We start from the raw sequence: 25814 nt of genomic DNA, 5'->3' as shown, positions 1-25814 counted from the left end.
TTGAAAAGAGTATAGAACACTAAGTACTTAATGCCTCCCATGGAAGATGTATGAAAACCAGTAGAGAACTGCCTCCAAATAATATCTTTCCACATTCCAGCAAGGTTTAGAAGTTGAAGCCTTCCGGGCAGTGGTGGCACATGCCTTTAGTCCCAGCACTCGGGAGGCAGAGGCAGGCAGATCGAGTGCCAGGATAAGGCTCCAAAGCTACACAAAGAAACACTTTCTCAAAAAAAAAAAGAAGTTGAAGTCTATAAACTGGGAATGTAGGTCGAAGGCAGAACAGTTATCTAACATGTATGAGCCCCTGGGTTCTGTCCATAGTACCAAAGGGAAAATGGTTGCAGCATAGCCAAGCCAGTAGTGCAAATTAATAACTAAATATTGTAACCATCAAGTCCTCTGTCGGCATTTAAGAAGATTCTGATAATCACCTTCCAAGACTTATTCTCCTATTTTCCAGGTAACCTCTTGAGTTGACTGACTGTCATTCATGTAACTGACTTCATTAAACATTAAGTAGGAATGAGGAACTAATTGTTAAGGTAAATACAAAGCTCAGGCACCAGCTACAGGCAATGCCAATTCTTGGTCCAACTCCAGCATCAAATGCCAACTTAGATAGTACTTGGAGTAATAAAAAATAATTCTCATTTATCACAAATAAAATTGTCTTTATAAAGGTCTTCTCATTGAACCATATGCTATCTTTCTTAGGGTGTACTTTCTGGGGGTGTACATTAAATGTCATAAAAGTTGTAGGAACTAAAATGGAAAGGTAACCTTCTTAGAGGAAAGCAACAGACTAGATCAGAACTCCCTTTTTGACTTGGTAGGAGACTGCCAACATTGCTTAACTCCTCACTATTTTAGTGCTACTGAAAATGAGTAGACAGCCTATAAAATCCCTAGAAAATATAAAGAGTAGAAACAAAAGGCAATTCATCAATCTGTACATAATGAATGGAAAATAAAGTTTATGTAGATACAAAAGAAAATAATAGAAGCTAGACTACTATGTTTGTTTTTGTGAATTGCATTGCATATAACAAAATTATGCTATAGGATAGTACGTAAAAATGAAGTTTCTTATTTTCTAACATGAAAATAAAAATAAAATTTTTACTATTTTTCAGGAACTGCCATTGATCACATGCAAGTACAGTTGCATTATGTAAAATCTGGTCAATATGCACTCAGACTTTCTTATCTATTTTTCCATCTAAAAGAACTGTCACAACTAGAAACAAAACCCAATGAGAAAACAGGAGGCAGCGCAGCTGCAAGACTGGAAAGTGTCTTTGAAATATTAGAGATTGATGCTGGAGCCTGATGGGAAATGACAACCCCATGGCTCTGGCATCTGTTTCCAACACATGCCCTCTCCAAAGACAGGTGATTTCTTGATTCAGTATTCTCTAAGAGTGTTGGGCTGCCATTCAGGACAAGATAGTAAACAGTTTAGTAGGTCTAAGCCTTGTTGAATGAGCAGAAGGCATGAGTCAGAGAACTTCTAATCTATTCCATGATTAAATAAAATGTGAACTATAGTGTAGTGGAGGGAAAGCAGTAACTTGACAAAAATGAAGAAGAGCTTCTTTAAAGCCAAAAATTACTAGAATCAATATGAAGCATCTAGGTTCACTGAATAACAAGAAACAGTGATGGAAGACTCATTCTACGACAGGCATGTTGAGAAGCAGTGGTGCAAACAAAAGCAGACACTGTAAGAAGAAACCACAGCTGCTAACTGGAGGGGCAGATTACATGCGTGCCCTGTGAGGGCAAGACTGTGAATCATGCATCAGTTAAATAACATGGAAGGACAAGACTTTATTAAATGTGGAGAGGGGGGCCGGGCGTTGGTGACGCATACCTTTAATCCCAGCACTCGGGAGGCAGAGACAGGCGGATCTTTGTGAGTTCGAGACCAGCCTGGTCTATAAGAGCTAGTTCCAGGACAGCCTCCAAAGCCACAGAGAAACCCTGTTTGGAAAAACCAAAAAAAAATGTGGAGAGGGGGCTCCATGCAACATTCTTCAGTTTCATCAAGAAGCAACGCTTAATGAATCAGAGTAATGACATCGAGCACCCAAGTGATGTTTAATAATGGCACTAGCCTTCAACTCATGTAAATTACATAGATGGTGAATTTGGCATTTTGAACTAGTGTAGTGAAATTTATGAAGTGGCTGTTGGATTAGCTTTGTATTTTTAAAAGACAAGAGATATAACTTCATGACATAACTTTCTAAAATCCACATGAAAAGAAACAATAAGAATGAAAACCACTTTGGAATTTTAGAATGGGGAAAGGCTTTTAAAGTATCACATAAAAATAAATCACTAACAAATGGATTCTAGATTTAGACCCATCTGAAGAAAAGTATCAGTATATTAAGAAACAACAACTATTATTTGTAATAGCCAGAACTTGGAAGCAATCTAGATGCCCCTCAACCGAAGAGTGGATAGAGAAAATGTGGTACATTTACACAATGGAGTACTGTTCAGCATAAAAAAAATGGAATCCTGAAATTTGCAGGCAAATGGATGGCACTAGAAGAAACCATCCTGAGTGAGGTAAGCCAGTCACAAAAAGACAAGCATGGCATGTACTCTCTCATATATGGATTTTAGACATAGATCTGGGGAGTGCCACTCTACAGTCTCATGGCCAGAGAGTCTGGGAAACAGAACCTTCATTCAGTGGCTTATGGAAGCAGAGGCCGACTCCCACAGCTAAACACTGAGCTGAACTCAAGGAATCCAGTGACAGAGAGGGAGGACTGATGAGCAAAGGGGTTAAGACTGGGCTGGTTTAACCCCCAGACAGCTGACCTGATAAGGGTTAGCTCTTGAACTCCAGACTGATGGCTGCTAATCAGTCATGGGACTGATCCAGACACCCTGAATGTGTGTGCCAGTGAGGAAGCCTAGGCAATCTATGGGGCCTTGGGTAGTAGATCAGTATTTATCCCGGGTATACAAATGGACTTTGGGTGCCCATCCAACAATGAGAGATGTACTCTCACCCTGGACTCTCAGGGGAGGGTCTAGGCCCTGCCCTGGATGAAATGACAGACTATGGACACCCCCATGGAGGGCCTCACTCTCCCTGGGGAAATGAAGGGATATTGGAGGGGCTGGTGGGAGGGCATGGGAGGAGGGGAGGGAAACGGAGAGGGACCTGGAATTGACATGTGAAGCAACCTTGTTTCTAATTTAAACTTAAAATTAAAAATAAAAACAAAAACAATGTCCATTAAAAAGAAACAATAACTAATATACACTAATAAAAATAACATGACTCCATCAATTATATCACAAATTCAAAAATGAAATTTATCAATAATAAGCATTCACATAACAAATTCAAATAATTTTTAAAGGGTTTAAACTGAAGTGTCCTTCGTAGATGAATAATGATGCTCCCAAAAGACATAGGTTATTAAATAAAAATCCAAGTTCCAGATATGGGATGCCTCCCTTAAGACTTGTTGGACCAGGAGGCCCCAAAAGCCCCATTCCCAAAGAAAACCCACCACAAATGATTGCAATTGCTCATTGGTAACCCCTATAACTAGATGGCAAGACCCTACTGATGAAGACACTACACACTTTAATTGCAGAACAAGAGAAATTAAAATATATCTGAACTGAAACTTTGCTCCTTGTTGGTTAGATTTTATAGTGTGGGAAGGTTCTATGTATGCTGCTTGGGAAAGCCATTAATGAGCCCTGCAAGTCACAATAACAACATACCAAGCAAGATGGGTCCCATGTACAATGATGACAAGTCTGGTATTGGGAAACAAATTGCTTTCTGATTGGGGTTGAGACCCATCTCACAGGAGGAGAATCTATGCCTGGTATGGTAAACCTAGTCAAAGGCATTTGGTTGACTATGTCATAGGCTCTATGGCTGAACCTTCTACTGCTATTTTGTTGAATGGACATGGGGTAAAATTTCCATCTAAATGTTTATGTTTATATCCATAGATTAGTGCTACTCTCAGTCTTTGTCAGAGAAGCTTCTGCTTGCAGATGTCAAGAGTTTTGTTTTGTTTTGTTTTGTTTTTGTTTTTACCAGACAGCATTTCTCTGTATTGTTTTGGAGGCTATCGGTCCAGCCTGGACTCGAACCTCCCGAGTACTGGGATTAAAGGCGTGTGCCACGACCGCCCGGCAGTTGTCAAGAGTTAATGCAGGGATACAATGGTCAAACTGTTGAGAATAAATAGAAGGATGATTGTTGTGGAATATTGCCCTATGTAAAGATGTATTACATTTGTTTATGTTGTAGAATATTATTTTAACTAAGCAAAGATGTGTTACACTTGTTTATGCTGCATTTGTTTAATCATGTGAAGATGTGTTTCTGTTTCACCTTGCCTGTCTAAGGCATCTGATTGGTCTAATTAAATGCTGAATGGCCAATAGCTAGGCAGTAGAGGGATAGGTGGGGCTTGAGGGCAGACAGAATAAGTATGAGAAGAGAAAAGGAGAGAGAGAGAATGAGAGAACAGAAGAGACCTGAAGGAGGGAAAAAGATGGGGAGATGCCCGGGACCAGATAGGCATAAAGCTACCAGCCAACTAGATGAGGAGTATGTACAGAAGGAAGAAAGGTAAAAAGCCTTGAGGCAAAATGTAGGTAAAGAGAAACAGGTTAAATTACAAGAGCTAGCAAGAAATGATCATAAGATAAGGCCGAGAATTCATAACTAATAACACGTCTCTGTGTCGATTTGGGAGCTGGTTGGTGATATAAAAGAAATTTGGGCACAGATGATTAATCAGACTGTTTTGGAAAGAAAAAATGACTTCATACTGTTTTAGATGTGCAGTTACTTCTTATTTCTCATGCACCAAAAGTCCTAGCATTAGTTTTGTCCAGTATTTCAATGAATTAACCGTCAGGGACACAAGGCTTAGTGTTCATGGAAGGAGTCTTTACACCCCCTTCAAATGGACTCCAAAAGACTGTGGATGCTATTCTGTAGTCTCCTAATATTTAGGACCTAGATGTTCTGTTGCAAGTGACCTGGTCTTTATTCAAACTGGATGACTAGCAGGTCTGGCCTGAAAAATGCTTCTTTTAATCACAGTGTCTTCTTCCATCTGTCTTTACTACCACCTATATGGAAACTAGTCTTCTATTCCCTTATTTAGGGATTCTTCAAAATTTTCAAGTATGATATTAATTGCTCCACTTGCAGGCCCTTCTTTCAACTCAATTCATCTCCCTTTTGCATTCAACTTCTGCTGACCTCCACTCTCGCTCTGATTATGCTTGTCAGGTGCCCCTGCATTCCAATCCTAAACCACTTCTTACCCCTAATCTGGAGATCATTCCAGTCTCCTAGCTTCCCCTATACCATACCCACTCTGGCCACCCCTTTCAGGCTACTGACTTTGGAACCACCTGCTTCTCTAAGAGGTACCTGGAGCCAAAAGTATTGTCCATATCTGTGTGTCTTTTCACGTCTGTGCTTTGTCAAATAGAAAGCAAATTAATAGTCAATCTCTACAATTCTTTCACAATTTACAAAAGAATTTGAGTTCTTGATAATTTCTTATGATATAGCTTGGATATATGTACACACACACACACATACACACACAAACACACACACACACACACCATCCAAATGAAAACCTTGTCCTTTTGCTTACCCTACCTTCATAAACTCTTCAAAAACACACTAGTCTTTACTTCATCCAGATTTAGCATACGCTAATCCTAGTGATGCACTGCATCCCTCCGTCAGCACCAATTACTAGAAAGAATTAGAAAGTGCTAGGAAAGTCAGCACAAAGTAAAATCTTATACATAGTCTTTGGGAGATTTACGAATCAGCATGCACATGAGAGGGAAGCCAAAAGATCAAGTCCACGAGAAGAGCCAAGATGGAAAGCAAGCTTATCAACCTTTTGCCTCTGCTATTAGTAGAGCACTTGGTGGGGGTCTCTTAGTTCCTGTTTTAGGTATAGTCAGCCTGGCCATTGAGTAAAATTGCCCCCAATAAGAGGCTTCCACCTAGTCTATCTTGACAAGCCTGTGAAAAGGTCTGACATAAGAACAATTATCCCCCCCCCAAATGAAGTGGGTGTCACACTCACCAAAATCTGACTAAGGCTTAAGGGAGTGGACACTTCTACAGTGGTGGATCTTCTGGGCTTCATGCAGGAGACTGACTGACACAAGCCTGCACCAAAATAGACCCCATTTTAGACTATCCAGTTGCCTTAGCCCATTGTAGCTCTCACTTTTCAAACAAGGACGCAACTTTTCTCTTAGATATGGACCCTGAATGTTCAAGCCCTGTTTTTCTGGTTTCTATGTTGGTGGATGAAGTTGATGCCATTTCTTCAACCAATAGCCACCCCTCTTTTGTCCTGTTTTCTTTTTTCACACTTGCTTTTGTATTTAATCGTTGTGTCTGTCACATCATGCATCCCAGTCCCTTGCATTCACCCTCTGCCCCTGCAGCTTCTCCCCCACCAAAATTTTTTTAAATTAAAAAGGAAAAAAAATGAAGGAAGAAAAGGAAAATCTTGTCATGGAAGCTGCAGTGTGATACATTGAGTTATGCAGTAAAACCCTTTATGCATACATCTTTATATGGCGTGTTTATTGCAAAGAATCATTGGTTTGGTTTGAGACCCCTGGTCTCTGCTACACTCTTGGCAATGGACCCTCACTGGAACTTTTCTTGGACATTCCATTGCTACCCTGTGTTGTGGTGATCCTGTAGTCCTGGGTCCACAGGACAGCCCCCCCCCCAACTTATGCTCCAGAAAATCACAGATGGGGTGAATGTTGGGGTGGGCCAACACATAGCCCTGGTTCAGGGCTTGGCTAGTTGCAGGGTTGGTCAGCCTGACATCCCTCCCCTCTCTTCACCACCAAGGTGAGTTCTCCAGCATTGTCCTGCCTAGTTCACCCCTTGCAGCAATAAACAAGGGATGAGATCAGTTTTCCGGTTTTCACATCCTCAGAGTCGGTTGCGCTACATCTACATCTTCAGGACGAATTCTATTGTGTTGCCCAGTTGAAGTGTGGGGGCCACTCTCCTGAGTGCTGCAGCTGGTGAGGGACAAGGACAGCTCTCCTGCTCTTATGACCTCAGGGCCAGCTCTCCCATCTGAGGTTGGGGACATTTCTCCCCTGCCCATGTTGCCACATGACAGATCATTACTGGGGACAGTTCTCCCACACTCATTATTCCGGGGCTGGTTCACCCACACCTCTGTCAACAGAGTTGAATCTGTTGTGAGCCCGGACCTGTGGTGCAGCTGGTGAGGGGCAGGGGCAGCTCTCCTGCTCTTAGGACCTCAGGGTCAACTCTCCCACCTGCCTCAGGCGTTGATGGGGGTGGGCATGTCTCACCTGCCCATGTTGCCATATGGTAGATAAGGGATGGGACCAGGTCTCCCTACGTTCACATTCTCAGTGCTAACTCACCTGTACCCTCATCAACAGGGCCAGCTCTTTTGTGTTGCCCAAAAAGGTGCAGGACCTGCTTTCCTGAATGTTACAGCTGCTAGAGGGGTCAACTCCATAGTCAACTGAAGGTGGTAGGGGAAAAGGTGAGATCATCTCTCCCACATCCCCTCCATCATATTGAAGAGAAGGGAGGCAGTACCAGATACGCCTTTCTCATGACCTCAGAGCTAGCTTACTCACATCCCTGTCTACAGGGTCAACTCTACTGTGCTGCCCAGGTGAGGAGCAGGGCCTGTTCTCCCAAGTGCTGCAGCTGTTGAGGGTTTGGGTCAGGTCCTCCACCTGTTGGAGATGTCAAGAGGTGAGGGGAGGAGGCCAGCACATGGTAGACAAGAGGGGTGCAACCTGCTCTCCCACCCTTATGCCCTCAGGGTCAGCTTACCCATGCCCCTGCTAACAGGTTCAGCTCTACTGTGCTGGCCAGGTGAAATGTAGAGTCCTCTCTCCTGAGTGCTTCAGTCGGTGAGGGGCAGTATCTGTTTTCCCTAGTGTTGCAGCTAGTGAGGGGCAGGACCAACTCTCTACAGCCCTATTCCCTCTCACTTTTGTGGTATCAAGGGCATTGGACATCAACACAGACTGTTGCTGTGTAAGGGCCATGAGCCACCAACAGCCCAGACCCAGACACCACTGTGTCACTGAGTAACAATCAGCCCGCTCCTCAACGCCATATGACTACAAGAAATGACCCCCCATAAAATAGTGTACATTTGCTCACCATAACAGTGCCACATTTCCAGGTGCCGTGGGCCCATGTTTTCTCCTCACAGACTTCTGTGGGCTTTCTTGTGGGTCTCATGGCACTGGGCAGGAGCATTCTAACACATTATTACAAGTTCCTGAATGCTAGTATCTTTAGCCCCATTGTCCCTATCTCAGTATAAGTACATTTTCATGTGATTTCAGGCACACATGTGTTACAGTGCATGTATATGTAGGTCACTGGACAACCTTAGTTGTTGGGTCACACTTTTTCCCTTATTTTAGGGTTTCCCCAGCATGGTCTTGACCCCTTTGCTTATCACCCCTCCCTGTCTGCAACTGGATTCCAGGAGTTCAGCTCAGTGTTTAGCTGGATAAAGGCTCTAGGATGGCATTTAAAATAGTCATCAATCTCATTATAGGGGAAGGACTTTTTTTATTTTATTTATTTTCTTTTTAATTTTTTTTAAATTTTATTTTCCAGTTTAAATTTAGATAAGAATCAAGGTTGCTTCACAAGTCAGTTCCAGGTCCCTCTCCCATTCCCTCCCTTCCTCCCGTGCCCTCCCCCCCGTTATCCCCTCATTTCTCCAGGGAGGGTGAGGCCCTCCATGGGGGTGTCCATAGTATGTCATTTCATATAGGGCAGGGCCTAGACCCTTTCCCAAGAGTTCAGGGTGAGAGTGCACCTCACATTGTTCTAAGGACTTTTAAGGTAGCCTCTTCACTATTGCTTAGATTCTTATTTGAGACAAGATCACTTGTGGTTCTTTACTCCAGGGTATCTGCCCTGTAAGATCCTGGGAATTCTCTTGTCTGGGCCTCCATCTCACCTAAGAGTTCTAGAAGTGCAGGTATGCACTAGACCAGCCAGCTTTAGGGGCTCACTGAGACTGAAGCAGCAATCACTGAGCCTGCATGGGTCTGCACTAGGGCCTCTGCACACATGTTGTGGTTGTCTAACTTGGGGTGTTTGTGAGATGCCTAACAGTGGGAGTGGGACTATCTCTGAATCTTTTGCCTGCTCTTGGGACCTTTTCCCTCCTACTGGGCTGCCTTGTGCCCAGTGTGAAATGAGAGTCTGTGTCTAGTCTTATTGCATCTTGTCATGCCATGCTATGCCATGGTGCTATTAAATGTGTGCACCCCCACTGCCTAGCTGACAGCCATTTTTGATATTTCTAAGTACTCTGCGCTTAAATGATATTTTCTGGCTCTATGATACTGTAGCACTAACTATATTCCTATAACTTCTCATTTTATTTATTCATCTGAGAGATCACCTTTGAGATTAATAATCATCAGATAAAGTTAATTACATATTTTGTATCCATATGTATTAGTACATACATATTAATGCTCTGAAGAGGGAATTCACTCTGTCGATGAATAAATAGGTCTCTTTCCTAACAGTGAAGTTGTTGAAAACTATTGATAGGAGATTTTTTTTTCTACCAAGAACAGAACAGATCGGTGGGCCAGGCTGGAATGTAAATATTTTCCCTGATACAGGTAATCCTTTTCTGAAGATTCTTATCCTTTAAATCAATTAAGTATAATAAGCTAGTACAATGATATTTCCATAAGGTACTATATTTGAGAATTACTTAGGTAGTTGAGAACCACTTGTATTTTATGTTTTGTTGTTGTTTTGTTTGTTTGGCAGTCAGCGATAGAGAGTGGATAACTACATTTATAGTGCTCAACATAATCTTGAACAACAGGTATTTATCCAAAAGTGTCTATTGTATTGATGTGGAGAAATGATATGTTTCTGGGTATTTTTTAGTCCATCATGAGATTCCCTAGTATTTTTCAAATTTTTATTCAACAAATAAACATCCAATAAAAGAAAAATGGTGAGATGATAGTATCACAGTTTTATTTTCATGAAAACTCAGTTAGAGAATATTTGTATATGGTTACAGAAATTAAGGAAAGAAAAAAGTGTGAAAATGAAGTTTCTTGCTTGATCAAACTTAACTAGTGGTTGTTGGTGACTGTGTGTGAAAGTAAAGAAGTAGGGTATAGAAAAATATCATCAGTTTAGATTTTTTTTGGTTTTTTCGAGACTGGATTTCTCTGTATTGTTTTGGAGGCTGTCCTGGAATTCGCTCTATAGACCAGGCTGGTTTCAAACTCACAGAGATACACCTGCCTCTGCCTCCCGAGTGGGATTAAAGGCGTGTGCCATCAACACCCAGCTTCAGTTTAGATTTTATGCTTTCAGAATTAGAGGTGCTTGAAAGATATCAAAACAAATCCTCAACATTAAAACACTGCTATTTAAAAAGAACTTTGTGGTACACACCCGTAATCCGGGATCGAGGAGATAGATCAAGGAGCATCATGACTTGAAGTATAGGCTGAACTACATAATGAGGCCTAGTTCCAAAAGAGTTCTTTGACCATACCTCATCTTTAAAAATACAACACAACAAAACAAAGTAGCAAAAAAGTTATCCAGATACTTTTAATTTGTTTCTTTTTCTTTTTTGGTTTTTCGAGACAGGGTTTCTCTGTATTGTTTGAAGGCTGTCCTGGAACTCGCTCTGTAGATCAGACTGGCCTTGACCTCACAGAGATCCGCCTGCCTCTGCCTCGAGAGTGCTGGGATTAAAGGCATGTGCCATCAACGCCCGGCTCCGACATCTTTAATTTGTAATTTGCCACTATATACATGTAATTTGGCCAACTCTCCCAGAAAGATTTTTATCTTAAGAAGGCAAGAGTGCTTTGTGTGATTGCTCTCAGGAAGTCCAATATTCATGATTCAGGTAGAAAATATCCAGCCAAAGAACCTAAGACACGAGACACATTAGTGGACTTTCAGAAAGGAATGGAAATGTTCCCAGATGTATGGAAATGTCAATGGCATGGAGGCAGTTGTTAACCTCGGAGCATGTGAGAATGAGTAGAAACCCAGGAGTGGGTTTGAAAGCCCATGGTGAATTTAGTTCTATAGTAGGTTTCTGTAAATTTAGCCATGAAGGAGAAAGAGAGAAATGGAAAGTTGTGTGCATTCAGAGTTTGGATAGGGTTTCTTTTTTCTTTTTTTAATTATTTTTATTTTAGAAGCACTCTTACAAATTAATCTTCCCATTCCTTCACCCTCCTATCCTCTCATGCTTCCCACCGACTCTCCAACCCACTCCCTACCCACACCCCAGAGATAGTGAGGCCCTCCACGGGAGACCATCAAAGTCCATCACATCATTTGGGGAGGGCCCAGGCCCTCCTTCCCATATCTTGGCTGCAATAGTATCCCTTCATAGGGAATGGGCTCCCAAAGTCCACTTGTGCTCTAGGGATGAACACTGGCTCCACTGTTAGAGGTTCCATAGACTGCCCAGGCCTCCTAGCTGGCACCCACATTCAGAGGGCTTGGTTCGGTCCAATGCTGGTTACCCAGCTTTACGACTAGTGTCTCTGTGCTTTCACTAGGTTAGGTCAACTGTTTCTCTGGGTTTCTCCATCACCGTCTTGGCTCCTTTGCTTATCCCTCCTCACTCTCCCCAACTGGATTCCAGGAGTATGGCTCAGTGTTTAGCTGTGGGTGCCTGTTTCTGCTTCGATCAGAAACTGGATAAAGACTCTAGGAATGGCAATCAAGGTAGTCATCAGTCTCATTATAGGGGAAGACCATCAAAAGCAGCCTCTCAACTACTGTCTAGATTCTTAGTTGGGTCATTCCTGTGGATCCCCTAACATTTCCCCTGTACCAGACCTCTCTCCAAACCTATACTGGCTCCCTCTATCAAGACATCTACTTTCTTGCCCTCCCCTATTCCACCCCTGTCTCTGTCCTCCTGTTCTTCCCCCCCCCATGCTCCCAATTTGCTCAGGGGTTCTTGTACCCCTCCCTTCTTCAGGGGACCATGCGTTCTTCTCTTAGGGTCCTCCTTGTTTCCTAGTTTCTCTGATGGTGTGGATTGTAGACTGGTAGTCCTTTGCTGTATGTCTAATATCCACATATGAGTTAGTACATACCATGTTTGTCTTTCTGTAATTGGGTTACCTCACTCAGGATGGTTTCTTCCAGTTCCATCCATTTGCCTGCAAATTTCAAGATTTCATTGTTTTTTTTTTCCAGAAGAAAAATATCTCAGAAGAGTAATACTCCATTATGTAAATGTAGCACATTTTCTCCATCCATTCTTCAGTTGGGGGGAATCTAGGTTGCTTCCAGAATATGGCTATTACAAACAACACTGCTATGAACATAGTTGAGGTAGGCTGATTCCCATTTTCCTAAGAAATTGCCATATTGATTTCCAAAGTGGTCATACAAGTTTGCACTCTCACCAGCACTGGAGGAGTGGTTTGCTTTCCCCAATCCTTTCCAGCATACTGTCATTGGTGTTGCTGATTTTAGCCATTCTGGCCGGTGTAAAATGGTATCTCAGAGTTGTTTTGAGTTGCATTTTCCTGATGCCTAAGGATGTTGAGCACTTTCTTAAGTGTCTTTCAACTATTTTAGATTCCTATAGTGAGAATTCTCTATTTATGCACCCCACTTTTTAATTGAATTGTTTGGTGTTTTGGTGGCCAGGTTCTTGTGTTCATTGTATATTTCAGAAATCTGCCCTCTGTCTGATGTGGGGTTTGTGAAGGAAGATCTTTTCACATACTGTGGGCTGCTGTATGTGACTGTGTCTTTTACCTTACAGAAGCTTCTCAGTTTCAAGAGGTCCCATTTATTAATTGTATATCTCAATGTCTATGCTACTGGTGTTACGTTCAGGAAGCCGTCTCCAGTACCGGTTTGTTTAAGGTACCTTCCAATTTCTCTTCTAAGAGTTTCAGTGTGGCTGGAATTTTGTTGAGGTATTTGATCCTTTTGGACTTAAGTTCTGGATCTATCTGCAGTCTTCTACATGGCAGCATCCAGTTATGCCAGCACCATTTGTTGAAGATGCTTTCTTTTTTCCACTGTATAATTTTAGCTTCTTTGTCAAAAATCAGGTGTTTGTCTGTGTGTGGGTTAATATCAGGGTTTTCAATTAGATTCCATTGGTCTACTTGTCTATTTTTGTGCCAATACCAAGCTGTTTTCAGTACTATAGTTCTATAGTAGATCTGGAAGTCAGAGATGGTGATGCCTCTGGAAGCTCCTTTACTGTACAGGGTGTTTTTGGCTATCCTGTTTTTTTTGTTTTTCCATATAAAGTTGATTATTGTTCTTTCAAGGTCTGTGAAGAATTGTGCCAGTATTTTGATAGGGATTGCATTGAATCTGTAGATTGCTTTTGGCAAGATTATCTTTTTGAGATAATCTTGTATCCTGCCACTTTTCTGAAGGTGTTTATCAGCTGTAAGAGTTCAGTGGTAGAGGTTTTTGGGTCACTTATGTAAACTATCATATCATCTGCAAAGAGTGAAAGTTTCACCTCTTCCTTTCCAATTTGTATCCCCTTGATCTCCTTTTGTTGTCGTATGGCTCTAGCTAGAACTTCAAGTACAATACTCAAGAGATATGGAGAGAGAGTAAAGCCTTGTCTTGTTCCTGATTTTAGTTTCTCTCCATTTAGTTTGATGGTGGCTGTTGTTTACTGTATATTGCTTTTATTATGTTCAGGTGTGTTCCTCTTATCCCTGATCTCTCCAGGACCTTTATCATGAAGGGGTGTTGGATGTTGTCAAAGGCTTTTCAGCATCAAGTGAGATGATCATGTGGTTTTTCCTTTTCAGTTTGTTTATATGGTGGATTACATTGATAGATTTTCATATGTTGAACTATCCCTGTATCCCTGGGATGAAGCCTACTTGATTATAGTGTATGATTTTTCTGGTGGGTTCTTTGATCTGATTTGCTAGTATTTTGTTGAGTATTTTCACATCAATGTTCATGAGCAATATTAGTCTGTAGTTCTCTGTCTTATTCTTTGTGTGGCTTGGGTACCAAGATAATTGTAGCCTTGTAAAAAGAGTTTGGCAATGAACCTCCTGCTTCTATTTTGTGGGACACTTTAAGGAGTATTGGAATTAGCTCTTCTTTAAATTTCTGGTGGAATTATGCACTGAAGCCATCTTGGCCTTGGCTTTGTTTTAGTTGGGAGAATTTGATGACTGCTTCTATTTCATTAGGAGTTATAGGTGTGCTTAAATTGCTTATCTGTCCTTTATTTAATTTTGGTAAGTGATATATATCCAGAATATTGTCCATTTCCTTTAAATTTTTGAAATTTGTAGAGTACAAGTTTTCAAAGTATGACCTGTAGATTCTCTGGATTTCCTCTGTGTCCATTGTTATGTCCCCCCTTTCATTCCTGCTTTTGTTAATTTTCACGTTCTGTCTCTGCCTTTTGGTTAGTTTGGATAAAGGTTTGCCTATCTTGTTGATTTTCTCAAAGAACCAACTCTTTGTTACATTGATTCTTTGAATTGTTTTCTTTGTTTAAACTTTATTGCTTCCAGCCCTCAAGTTGATTATTTCCTGGCATCTACTCCTCTGGGGTGAGTCTGTTCTTTTTGTTCTAGATCTTCCAGTTGTGCTGTTAATTCTCTAGTGTTACTACTCTCCAGTTTCTTCACATGAGCTCTTAGTGCTATGAACTTTCCTCTTAATACTGCTTTGAAAGTGTCCCATAAGTTTGGGTATGTTGTGTCTTCATTTTCATTGAATTCTAGGAAGTCTTTAATTTCTTTCTTTATTTCTTCCTTGACCCGGGAATGGTGCAATTGGGCATTGTTAAATTTCCATGAGTTTGTAGGGTTTCTGCAATTTGTGTTTTTCTTGAATTCACACTTTAAAACATGGCCTGATAAGATACAGGGTGTTATTTCAATTTTTTTTACATGTTGAGTTTTGGTTATGTTGCCAAGTATTTGATCAATTTTAGAGAAGGTCCCATGTGGTATTGAGTAGGTATATTCTTTTGTGTTTGGATGGAATGTACTATAAATGTCTGTTAAACTCAATTGGGTCATCACTTCTGTTAGTTCCTTTGTTTCTTTGTTAAGTTTCTGTCTGGTGGTCCTGTCTAGTGGTGAGAGTGGGCTGTTGAAGTTTCCCACTATAACTGTGTGAGGTTTCATGTGTGATTTGAGTTTTAGTAATGTTTCTTTTATGAACGTGGGTGCCTTTGTATTTGGGACATAGATGTTCATAATTGATACTTCTTCCCGATGGTTTTTTTCTGTGATGAATATGAAATGACCTTCTTCATCTCTTTTAATTGATTTTAGTTTGAAGTCTAATTTGTTTGATGCTAGGATAGCTACAGCAGCTTCTTTCTTTGGTTCCTTAGATTGGAAAAATATTGAGGGAGATTAAGGACCATTGAGTGTTAATTTTTGCTTGATTTGTTCTTGGTGGTGCTATTATTTGTGGATTTACTCCACTTTTATCTATTGCCTTTGTTTTTATGAGTGTAGTTACCTTCCTTTGGTGGTAGTTTTCCTTATGGTACTTTCTGTGGGGCTGGATTAGTGGATATGTATTGTTTAAATCTGGTTTTGTCATGGAATAACTTGTATTCTCCATCTATAGTGGTTGAAAGCTTTGCTGGGCATAGTAGTTTGGGCTGGCATCCATGGTCTCTTAGTGTTGGTAGAATATCTATCCAGGACTTTCTGGCTTTCAGAGTTTCCATGGAGAAGTCAGGTGTAATTCTGATATGTTTGACTGTATATGTTACTTGGCATTTTTCCTTTGCTGCTCTTAATATTCTTTCTTTATTCTGTATGTTTGGGATTTTGATTATTATGTGGTGAGGGGACTTCCTTTTGTGGTCCACTCTATTTGGTGTTCTATAGGCTTCTTGTACTTTCGTTAGCATGTGTTTCTTTAGGTTGGGAAAGTTTTCTTCTATGATTTATTAAATACATTTTCTGCATCTTTGAGTTGGGTTTCTTCACCTTCCTCTATCCCTATTATTCTTAGATTTGACCTTTTCACAGAGTCCCATATTTCCTGGACATTTTGTTTTAGGGGTTTGTTCGAGATAAGATTTTTTGCCGATGAATCTATTTCTCCTGGTGAATCTTCCATGCCTGAGGTTCTCTCTTCCAACTCTTGTATTCTGTTACTTATGCTTGCATCTGTAGTTCCTGATCATTTACTCAGCTTTTCTAATTCCAGTATTCCTTCATACTGTGTTTTTTTCACCATAAGTATAAAATTTATTATAACTCTTGTAAGTTACATGCCATTTTAGAATATTTTATTTTTATTTTTATATATTTTTATTTTTAAATTTAAATTTGAATTAGAAACATGTCCATTCCAGGTCCCTCTCTGTTTCCCTCCTCTCCTCCCGTGCCCTCCCACCAACAACCCCAATATCCCCTCATGTCCCCAGGGAGGGTGAGGGCCTCCATAGGGGTGTCCATAGTCTGTCATTTCATACAGGGCATGGCCTAGAACCTCCCCCAAGAGTTCAGGGTGAGAGTGCATCTCTCATTGTTGGATGGGAGTCCAAAGTCCATTTGTATACCCGGGATAAATATTGATCTACTACCCAAGGCTCAATAGATTACCTAGGCCTCCTCACTGACACCCACATTCAGGAGATCTTGATTAGTCCCATGCTGGATTCCCAGGCATCACATACTGTTTTATTTAATTGTCTCTATTTCAGCTTTTGAATCTTGCACTTTTTGAATTTTTTCTTGCAAGTTTTGGTTTGTCTTTTCTTCCATTTATTTAAAGAGTTTTTCTCATTTACTCTTTTAGTGTCTCTATCATCTTCATGAAGCTGTTTTTAATGTCATTCTCTTCTGCTTCATCTGTGTTAGGATGTTCAGGTCTTGCTGGTGTACAGTCCCTAGACTCTGGTGGTGCCATATTGGTTTTTCTGTTGTTGAATGTGTTCTTATATTGTTGTCTTCCCATCCCTTCTTCCAGTGAGTACAGGTGCTGTGTCTTCCTTTCCTGGTGGGTAGGAGTCCAAGGTTTTCTTCTGGTGGGTGCAAGCAGGTCTAATACTCTGATGGGTCTCATGATGGGTGTAGGTGGGTCTGAGGTACTCCCTCTCCTGGTGGGTGGTAGCTGGATTAGCACAGTGCTATCAGCCAACTGGAGGTTGCTTAGTCAAGCTGGCTGCAGTCCCCAGGCCAGGAGATCCCAGAGACAGTGTGTTCTTACACTGTAGTCTTCCCATCCCTTCTTCGAGTGGGAACAGTTGGGGTCTCTCCCTCTTCTCTAGTCTCCTGGTGGCAAATGCTGGCCAAGACTTCAGTGTTTGCAGCTATGGATGATGTGGCCTCTCCTGGCATTCTCCTCACTGAAGCAGAGGGCATGTGGCAGGGCAAGACTCAAGTGGAGGTTGAAAGGTGGAGGGCAGAGAGGGGTCAAGAGTGAGATCTCACCAGACTCAGAGTGGTCTTACCTACAGGGGCTGTTCCACTCTACTCAACGAACAGGTCCAGGAAGATCCAAGGAGGTGAATGTTGGAGTTGGGACCTGATCAGGGCACACATTCACCTCAAGCTGAGGGTGGAGGGCAGAGGGGGCTTCTTATTTTTAAAGATCAGAGAGGATTTCTTTCCTCATTTTTTGTATGTGGTGTGTGTATGTGTTTATATACTGCAGGGGATAGAGCCCATGGAATTCTGCATACTAAAATGTATTCTCCCACTAAACTATACCTCCCATTATTGGTATATTTAAAGATAAATAACACACTTGTATTTTCTAGACATTTAGAAGCATATTTTGTTAAAATTATTTTAAAGTAAATTTATGTTTATATCACTATATTAGAATATTTCTCAAGATATTAGTGAATAATATTTTAAAATATATTCAATAGTTGCTTAGTGTCTGAGTGAAAATGATTCTGTTCATTGCTGTATGCACATGTTGTATAATTGTTACTCAAACTTTGTTTTTGTTTTTCAGATCTTTCCAGAAATCGTTTTACAGAAATTCCTTCAGATGTGTGGTTATTTGCACCACTTGAAACATTAAACTTATATCATAATTGTATCAAAACCATTCCTGAAGCCATTAAGAATTTGCAGATGTTAACATACCTTAACATTAGGTAAGCAAACAATTTTTTAAAATAAATATTTTCAGGGTCTCTAAAGATGACTCAGCAGTTAATAGAATAGGTCGATGGTTTCAGAGCACAAGTTTGGATTCCAGCACCCTCATGTTGGATGATAATCATCTTTAACTACAGTTTCCCAGGATCCAATGAAGTGTTCTGACCTCCTCAGGTACCAGGAATACACATGATGCACATAAATGAATGCTGGCAAAACACAATATAAATGTTTAATAAACAAAACTTTTTTGGGCTTTCTTAAATCTTTAACCACTTTTTATAGAAAAAGTAAGTTTATGCTCAATTGTTTTGTTCATTTTTTGTCTTGTTCTTTAAGGCAGTGTTTTTTTTTAGTTTCGTACACAGTAATTGGGGATCCTGTTAGGTCTGCTGAGGTACCTACATTTTCTAAAAGGTCCCTTGGTAATTTATATGCATGTGTGCTGGTCATTAGAGCTCACTTTGAGAGGAAGACTTTAGAAAATAAATATTTTCTTCATTTGTTGCCCACTTCTGAATTCACTTATATGGCACTCAAGTTACAGTCAAACATTATAATGAAACACATTTTATGTAAAGTTTTATTGCTTGTGATATTGCTAGTTTAAGAATGGGCAAGGTGGAATGGAAAGTTGGAAAGTTTGGAAGTAGATGACAGAAAATCTTTATGCTAAACATGTCTTTGCTTCTTTCAGTTATGGGGATCAGCTGGTGATATTGTGCATGCTAGGCGAGCATTTTATCACTGAGTGACAGCCCTAGTCATTTTGTGTTTAATATAGGCTTACTATGTGGGAGAATGACATTCCCCCAGAATAGTAAAGTATATCAATATTTAATCAATATTCAGTTTCCTTACATAAAAATTCATAGTGTGTGGAGGATTGTGATTGAGACATAGGACATTAGGCATTTTAGAAGTCCTTTGAGGATTCCTAATTGAAGAGCATTGACTTTCCGTTTTTACCCCTTTTGTTTTACACACACACACACACACACACACACACACCTTTAAAGCCAGCCTAATATCTCTGGAAATTCTCTGCAGAGATAAGATTTGGTGAAAGATATTGTCTCCCATTCCTATTCTTACTTGAATAACATAGATATTTTGTCCCTATACATTGCATAAAACCCTAGGTATGGGCCTCTAAATGCTAATTTGAAAAATAGGAAAACAATGATAGCTTATTGTTTCTCAGTGTTTGCTAGTATATAATTTGAATGCTGTCTTCTCTGTATTTTTTGATTCTGAAATATTTTGCGCAGTCTGTTTGAATTTGACATTTGATATATAACATGAAGGGTAAGGACACCAAAGCCAAATTGACTGGGTTTCAACTCAGGCTCTTCTGTTTACCAACTGTGTAACTTCGGAAAATTTCACTTACTCTCATTGTGATTTAGTTTCCTTTTTAAAATGGGGCTTGTGATGAGTGATTTCTTAAAGTAGGTTCTGTGGACAGGTGAGTTAATTCAATTGAGTTATTATGAACTTTTCCTGGCATACAGTAAGTAAAATGTTAGTTGTTATGCATTTAAATGTACTCTAGGGAATTTTCCATTAATGTTAAGCTGATGTAAAGTGCTACCAGGTGTTTTGCTGAAAACTATCTAAAAATGACTGTTACTTTTAAAGATTTATTTTATTTTTAATTGAATGTATGGCTGTGTCTGTCTGTGTGGGTGTGTGCATATGAATGCTATGCTTGTGGAGGCCAGAAGATGGTGTCCGGTTCCTTGGAGCCAGAGTTACAGGAGATGTGAATTGCCCCATGCAGGTGTTAGGAATGAAATTTCGGTACATTGCAACAGCAGTCCACGTCCCTAACTGCTCAGCCATCTCTCCACTCTCCAAGTTACTGGTATTTGAGAAGATAGATTTCTTACATCATTATAAGCACAATGTCAGCAAATTCACCTCCGGTCCTTTCCATGGTTAGACTTATGAAGGTATTGAATGTGCTAAAATTATGTTCCAGAGGAAGGTTTTGACATTCCCTAGCTCTGAAAAATCCTGAATTATTATTGCGTGGGTGTCATGTGAGCAGTACCATATGTAACAACAGGCTTGTGTTTGAATATGTGCTATAATAGGTAAGTCACCTAGTGAACTTTGGCCTTCGTTTTTCACATTTTATATTGAAGCTAATATTTTCTTTCTTGGGTTAATGTGAAGATCCGATAGTGAATGAAAAGAAGTTACATGTGCTTGTTCGAAAAGAAACAGTCAGTAAGTGGTACTTGGTGGTAAAGGCTTATGATTGAGGTGCTTTGTGCTTTTTTAGCCTAACATCAAGATTCGGACGTATTTTTCCATAATGAGGATCTCTTATTTTTTTCAGTCGAAATCTTTTATCAACATTGCCAAAATATCTATTTGACCTTCCTCTTAAAGTTTTGGTTGTCAGCAATAATAAACTGGTATCTATTCCAGAAGAAATTGGAAAATTAAAAGATTTGATGGAGCTGGTAAGTATTGTATAAAATTATATATGCCATGAATAGTATGTAAGTTTTCAGTTTGGAATTGGGTACTTATTTCTTTGTGGTATTTCACTGTAATTTAAAAAAGGATAACTTAGTATATGTCTAAATTCGATTGGGTAGCAATTTCAGCAGCACTTACCTATGTCTGATTTTAACTCCCAGCCAACAACAGAAGTTTGGTAGCTCTTCGGTCTTGGACACTTTAGGAAGCTTTGTTACGATCTTTCAGACATAGGTTTCAAGTGAATAGCTATTTGTTCATTTACTTTGTGGACAGAGATGTTCTTAAAGAACTTAGATTTTTTCTGATGTTTTATGGAGGTGATGAGGAGATTTAGAACAGATTGGTAAAAGGAGAGAATGCAGCCTTGTGTGCTAGTGGCGCATGCTCTTTTTCTCAGCTCCTCCAGGAGAAGGTAAGATGATCATTTGAGGTTAGCAGTTTTTACATCAAGCCAGCCAACATATTGAGACTCCCATTTCATCACAACAAACAAATGAACAAATAATCAGTTTTTAAAAGGTAAAGCACAGGCTGCTGGCAAACAGAAATACTATTAACAAAATAACTTTCTGCAACTAATATGCTCATATGACTTTATAACACTTTTAGGACCAAAGTACATGTAAAGAGGCAATTACATGCAATCGATTGTGGAAATTGTTATAATACCTCTGAATAATACCATTTTAGATTTTAAAGGCTATTGAACTTCCAGATCAAAATATATAGTGCTCAAGCACTGAAGTCTTTTCATGTGTTTGTGTTACTTCAGTTATACACTGTGCTGTGCTGTTTATTCTTATCTTCTGTTTTGTATTGAGGTAAAGCTTTCCCAATAAATTGGTCCTCTGGGAATTTTCTAAAGTTGGACTTTATTATCTTTCAAGAACCAGAAAGTTTATTTTTAAAAACTTACTTACAATTTTATAATGGGAACATATTGTCATAACAATGTACAATAATCAGAAATGTCAGGATTGATGTACTTCCGAAGGAATCACTTCATGTCCAATTTCTCTTTAATGCTTTAGAGATGTAGAAGTTTGGGATTAGAAAAGATCTTAGAAATGATCAGATACACTCACTTCTTGTAGGAATCCGATAAGTCTACCGGTACATTTCCAAGATGGACAGTTCTCTGTGTATATTTGAACCTCTCTTAATTCTCTTTTTTAGAATTCTATTTTTACTAATTTTTATTACTTTTAACAAAATAATGTTCCTGTTAGCTTTATCTTTTGAGCTTGGCTACTGTGTGAAGAAATGTGCAACTTCTCTTCCCTCAAATACTTGTAATCTACTGAAAATTTTAAGTCCTGATTTTTTAAAAGGTGAAATACTCTTATTTTCTTTACTTGTTTCAATGACTTTTCTGTTTTTCTTTGTTTCAGTTACTTAAATTGAACTGTGTTGATTTATTAGTGTGGTTAAATATTAACAGGTACTTAATTCCACAGCCTGCATAATTTTCTTTTTAATCATACTTACCAGTTCTTTGAAAATTTCATACAGTGTATTTTGATAATATTCACTACTTCTCCCAACTCTCCCTGACCCCCCAAATTCACCCAGCTTCCCTACCCACTGAGTACTGTGTCCTTGTTAAAAAAAGTAAAAAAACCCATCCAGTTCAGTTTGTCCTGTATATATATTCTTGGATTAGTGGCCTTCTATTGGAGCACAGTTGACCACACTCTTTAAAACAAACAACAAGGAACCCCCAAACATTTAGTAAGTATACTCAGATAAGGAAGTTTCAGTGTAACAGAAATGAAAAATTAGAAATATATATACAATAAAATGACTATAATTAGCTAACACTATGGAAATTTTCAGTTAAACATTAATACAAATATATTCATATTTTTTATTTGATAATGTATGGTGTCTAATAGGAACGTTGTTGGCCTATTATTGCCTGACTTCATTTTAATTGTTTTTATACAGACATGTGAATTTATCTTTATCTATCTATATTTCAAGAAGCTTTACAGTAGTAGGCTTTCATATGATCTTCCCCCCCCAAAAAATGTTAGATAATTGTCCTTTAAATCAGGGTTGTATTTTTTTTATAACCTGGAGAGACTTCAGATTCTGATTGCTTTGGATATCTTTCAGTAGGGTTGGACCATATGTGCTTGTAACTGTTTCATTGTCTTAGATCTCTTGTAGAGAGTAATTTAAAGTTATTATGGCTATGTTGTCTGTTTCTCTAACTCACATCTCTAAGTCCTTGACTTTCTCAAGGCTTTTATCCTCCTAAATTAGCTGAAATCAAGCATGATAATTGGCAGATTACTTAAATTCATTAATATTTTTCTATACTGCTTTATGTCTTTTGGAACATTGGCTCATTATTCTAACTTCAGTGGACAAAGTTGTTCTTTACCTGAGAGTTTTCCTTATGCATTTATTAAATCTAATCTCAAATTGTTGCATAGATTTTTTATTGTCTTGTGGTATATCGACGTATGCCCTAATACAAATAAAGATCTGCCAGGAAAGGACATTAGAATTAATGTTTGTTGCTAACAATTTGTCCTTTTTTCCATATTCTTAAAATTTAAAATTGAAAGTATATTTGTATTTCTCAATTTGATATCATATCATTTTACTTTCTTGTTTTATTTAGGACATTAGCTGCAATGAAATTCAGGTCCTTCCCCAACAAATGGGAAAATTACATTCACTTAAAGAGCTAAATATAAGAAGAAATAATCTTCATGCTTTGCCACATGGTAAGATATTCATTCTTTTCACTTACTTGAGTAAGCAAGTAACCATACAACCTTTAACTTTTTTTTTCATTTCTGAACAGAACTAGGAGATCTCCCCTTAGTCAAATTGGATTTCTCCTGTAATAAAGTGACCGAAATTCCTGTTTGCTATAGGAAGCTGCATCATTTACAAGTAATAATTTTGGATAACAATCCATTGCAAGTACCGCCCGCACAGGTTTGTAATAAGCATATGATACTTCTTTCTTTTCAGTTTTATTATGATTTTATGTTTATTAAATTGAAAAACAGTATCATATGAGTCCATTTTGTCTTTTACATAGCATTATCTAGAGTTTTTCTAAGAACTCATATTTTTGTTTTGTTTTATTTTAAGATTATCTCATGTAATTTTTTTGCCGTTTTGAGAACAGGGTTTCTCTGTGTAGCATTAGAGTCTGGCCTGGCACTCGCTTAGTAGATCAGGTGGGCCTTGAACTCATATAGGTCTGCTTGCCTCTGCCTCCCCACCTCCAGGTGCTGGCACTAAAGGCGCGTGCTACCATCGGCCAGCAAGATTTCACGCATTTTTATGCTGGCATTGGCTATATCATACATTGTTTGGGGATCCTTTTGATGTCCTTAATGAGAAACTTGAAAAGAAGTTTCCCAGGCTTGGTATTGGGTTTTTGTTAGATAGTCGGGGCTTTTGTGGGGAGCATTGTCACCCCTATTTGTATAACTTTAATTAACCAGCCACACTTACATATAGTCCAAAGTTCATGTAATATCAAAAAGTATATTCATAAGAATTCAAGGAACTTTCTAAAATCTTAAATTCTCTTCTAATAATGTATCTGTGTCAAGTCAGATATTCTTTATATATTTCTTTTTTTTGTTTTTTTCAAGGCAGGGTTTCTCTGTATTGTTTTGGAGACTGTCCTAGAACTTGTTCGGTAGACGGAGCCACCATGTGGTTGCCGGGAATTGAACTCAGGACCTGTGGAAGAACAGTCAGTTCTCTTAACCGCTGAGCCATCTCTCCAGCCTAAAATACCTCATTATTAACAAAGAAAAAAATAGAAATATAGAAACCTTTTTCTGTTAAAATGATAGATTTTTATTTGTTATCACTATTGTCATAATTTTCTTCCTTGTTCCCCACATATAACTCATTAAAATATACAAACAACCAAGGTTATGATAGCTCAGCCTAATTTTTGATCATTTCAAATTATAAATAACATGATAGTGTTCCTTTATGTTTGCAATTAGGGGGCAGAGAGACGGTTCAGCAGTTAAGTGCACTCTGTTCTTAAAGAGGATCTGGCCGGGCAGTGGTGGCGCACGCCTTTAATCCCAGCACTCGGGAGGCAGAGGCAGGCGGATCTCTGTGAGTTCGAGGCTGGGCTGGACCGATAGCCTCCAAAACAATACAGAGAAACCCTGTCTCGAAAAACCAAAAAAAAAAAAAAAAGAGGATCTGAATTTATTTCTGAGCACCCACATGATGGCTCATAACCATGTATAATTCTGATTCTAGGGAATCCCATGTCTTCTTCTGGCCTCTGCCATGTGGCAAGCACAAGGTGCACATACATATAAGCAAAACACGCATACACTTAAACTTATCTATTTTGGAGTTATTACTAAATTCACTTCATTTTTAATTTACAGATATGCTTAAAGGGTAGAGTCCACATATTTAAGTACTTAAATATACAAGCATGTTGTAGAATGGATAAGAAACCAGATTCCCTGGATCTTCCATCACTGAGTAAAAGAATGCCTTCCCAGCCTCTCACAGACAGGTAATGTTGTAAATAGCCTACAGCTTCACTTGATGATTCTCCGATGTTGTTAGAAAAGAAGTTTACCACTCTTGGGTATACTTGAATGGATTTTGACCTATTACGTCAGTGTTTAAAAAATGTATTTGGTTGACCGCCATTGGTCATTGAATAACTTTTGGAATACTGAACTAACGAGAGATTTTTTAGATAGCATTATTTTAGCACAGACAATACTTTTATAGCATATTAAAAGCATTGATTTCCTGACTGTGACAGTGGTTAGCTTACTTTTTGATCATTGCTTTAATGCTTGTACCAGCAAGTAGAAATTGATTTTGAACTGAAGTGGATGGAAGAGGAAGACAATTTGGAGGTGCCTTTCTTCCTTTTCTCAATGTTCTTTTCTTTTTCCGATGTTGAGTGTAAACATCCGAGTCTTCAGTGTAAATAAGTGCTCTATCACTGACTACAACTCCAGCCCTTTTGTAATGCATTCTCTTTCTTTTTGCAGTGCTGGGAGTTGAATGCAGAGCCTGTTGTATACTAGACAAGGGCTCTATCATTCAGGTGTAACTATCTCCTGGTTTAAAATGAGGAATAT

The 25814-nt window shown here is 39.1% G+C and overlaps 1 protein-coding gene across 3 annotated transcripts in view; it reads left to right on the top strand.

The window, feature by feature from the left end:
- Lrch2 (leucine rich repeats and calponin homology domain containing 2) overlaps window positions 1-25814 on the top strand; it is an 82531-nt gene that overhangs the window by 16961 nt on the left and 39756 nt on the right. For all 3 annotated transcript variants that reach the window (XM_040744529.1, XM_040744530.1, XM_040744528.1), the window contains exons 2-6: window positions 18059-18203; window positions 20555-20681; window positions 23336-23441; window positions 23522-23658; window positions 25098-25231. In XM_040744529.1, coding sequence (XP_040600463.1) covers window positions 18059-18203; window positions 20555-20681; window positions 23336-23441; window positions 23522-23658; window positions 25098-25231 — 649 coding nt within the window. The remainder of the gene's footprint in view (window positions 1-18058; window positions 18204-20554; window positions 20682-23335; window positions 23442-23521; window positions 23659-25097; window positions 25232-25814) is intronic.

Source organism: Mesocricetus auratus, unplaced genomic scaffold (assembly GCF_017639785.1).
Source record: "Mesocricetus auratus isolate SY011 unplaced genomic scaffold, BCM_Maur_2.0 Super-Scaffold_100003, whole genome shotgun sequence".
NCBI lineage: Eukaryota > Metazoa > Chordata > Mammalia > Rodentia > Cricetidae > Mesocricetus > Mesocricetus auratus.
Note: the sequence above shows the minus strand (reverse complement) of the source record. Positions and strands in the feature narration are given on the sequence as shown.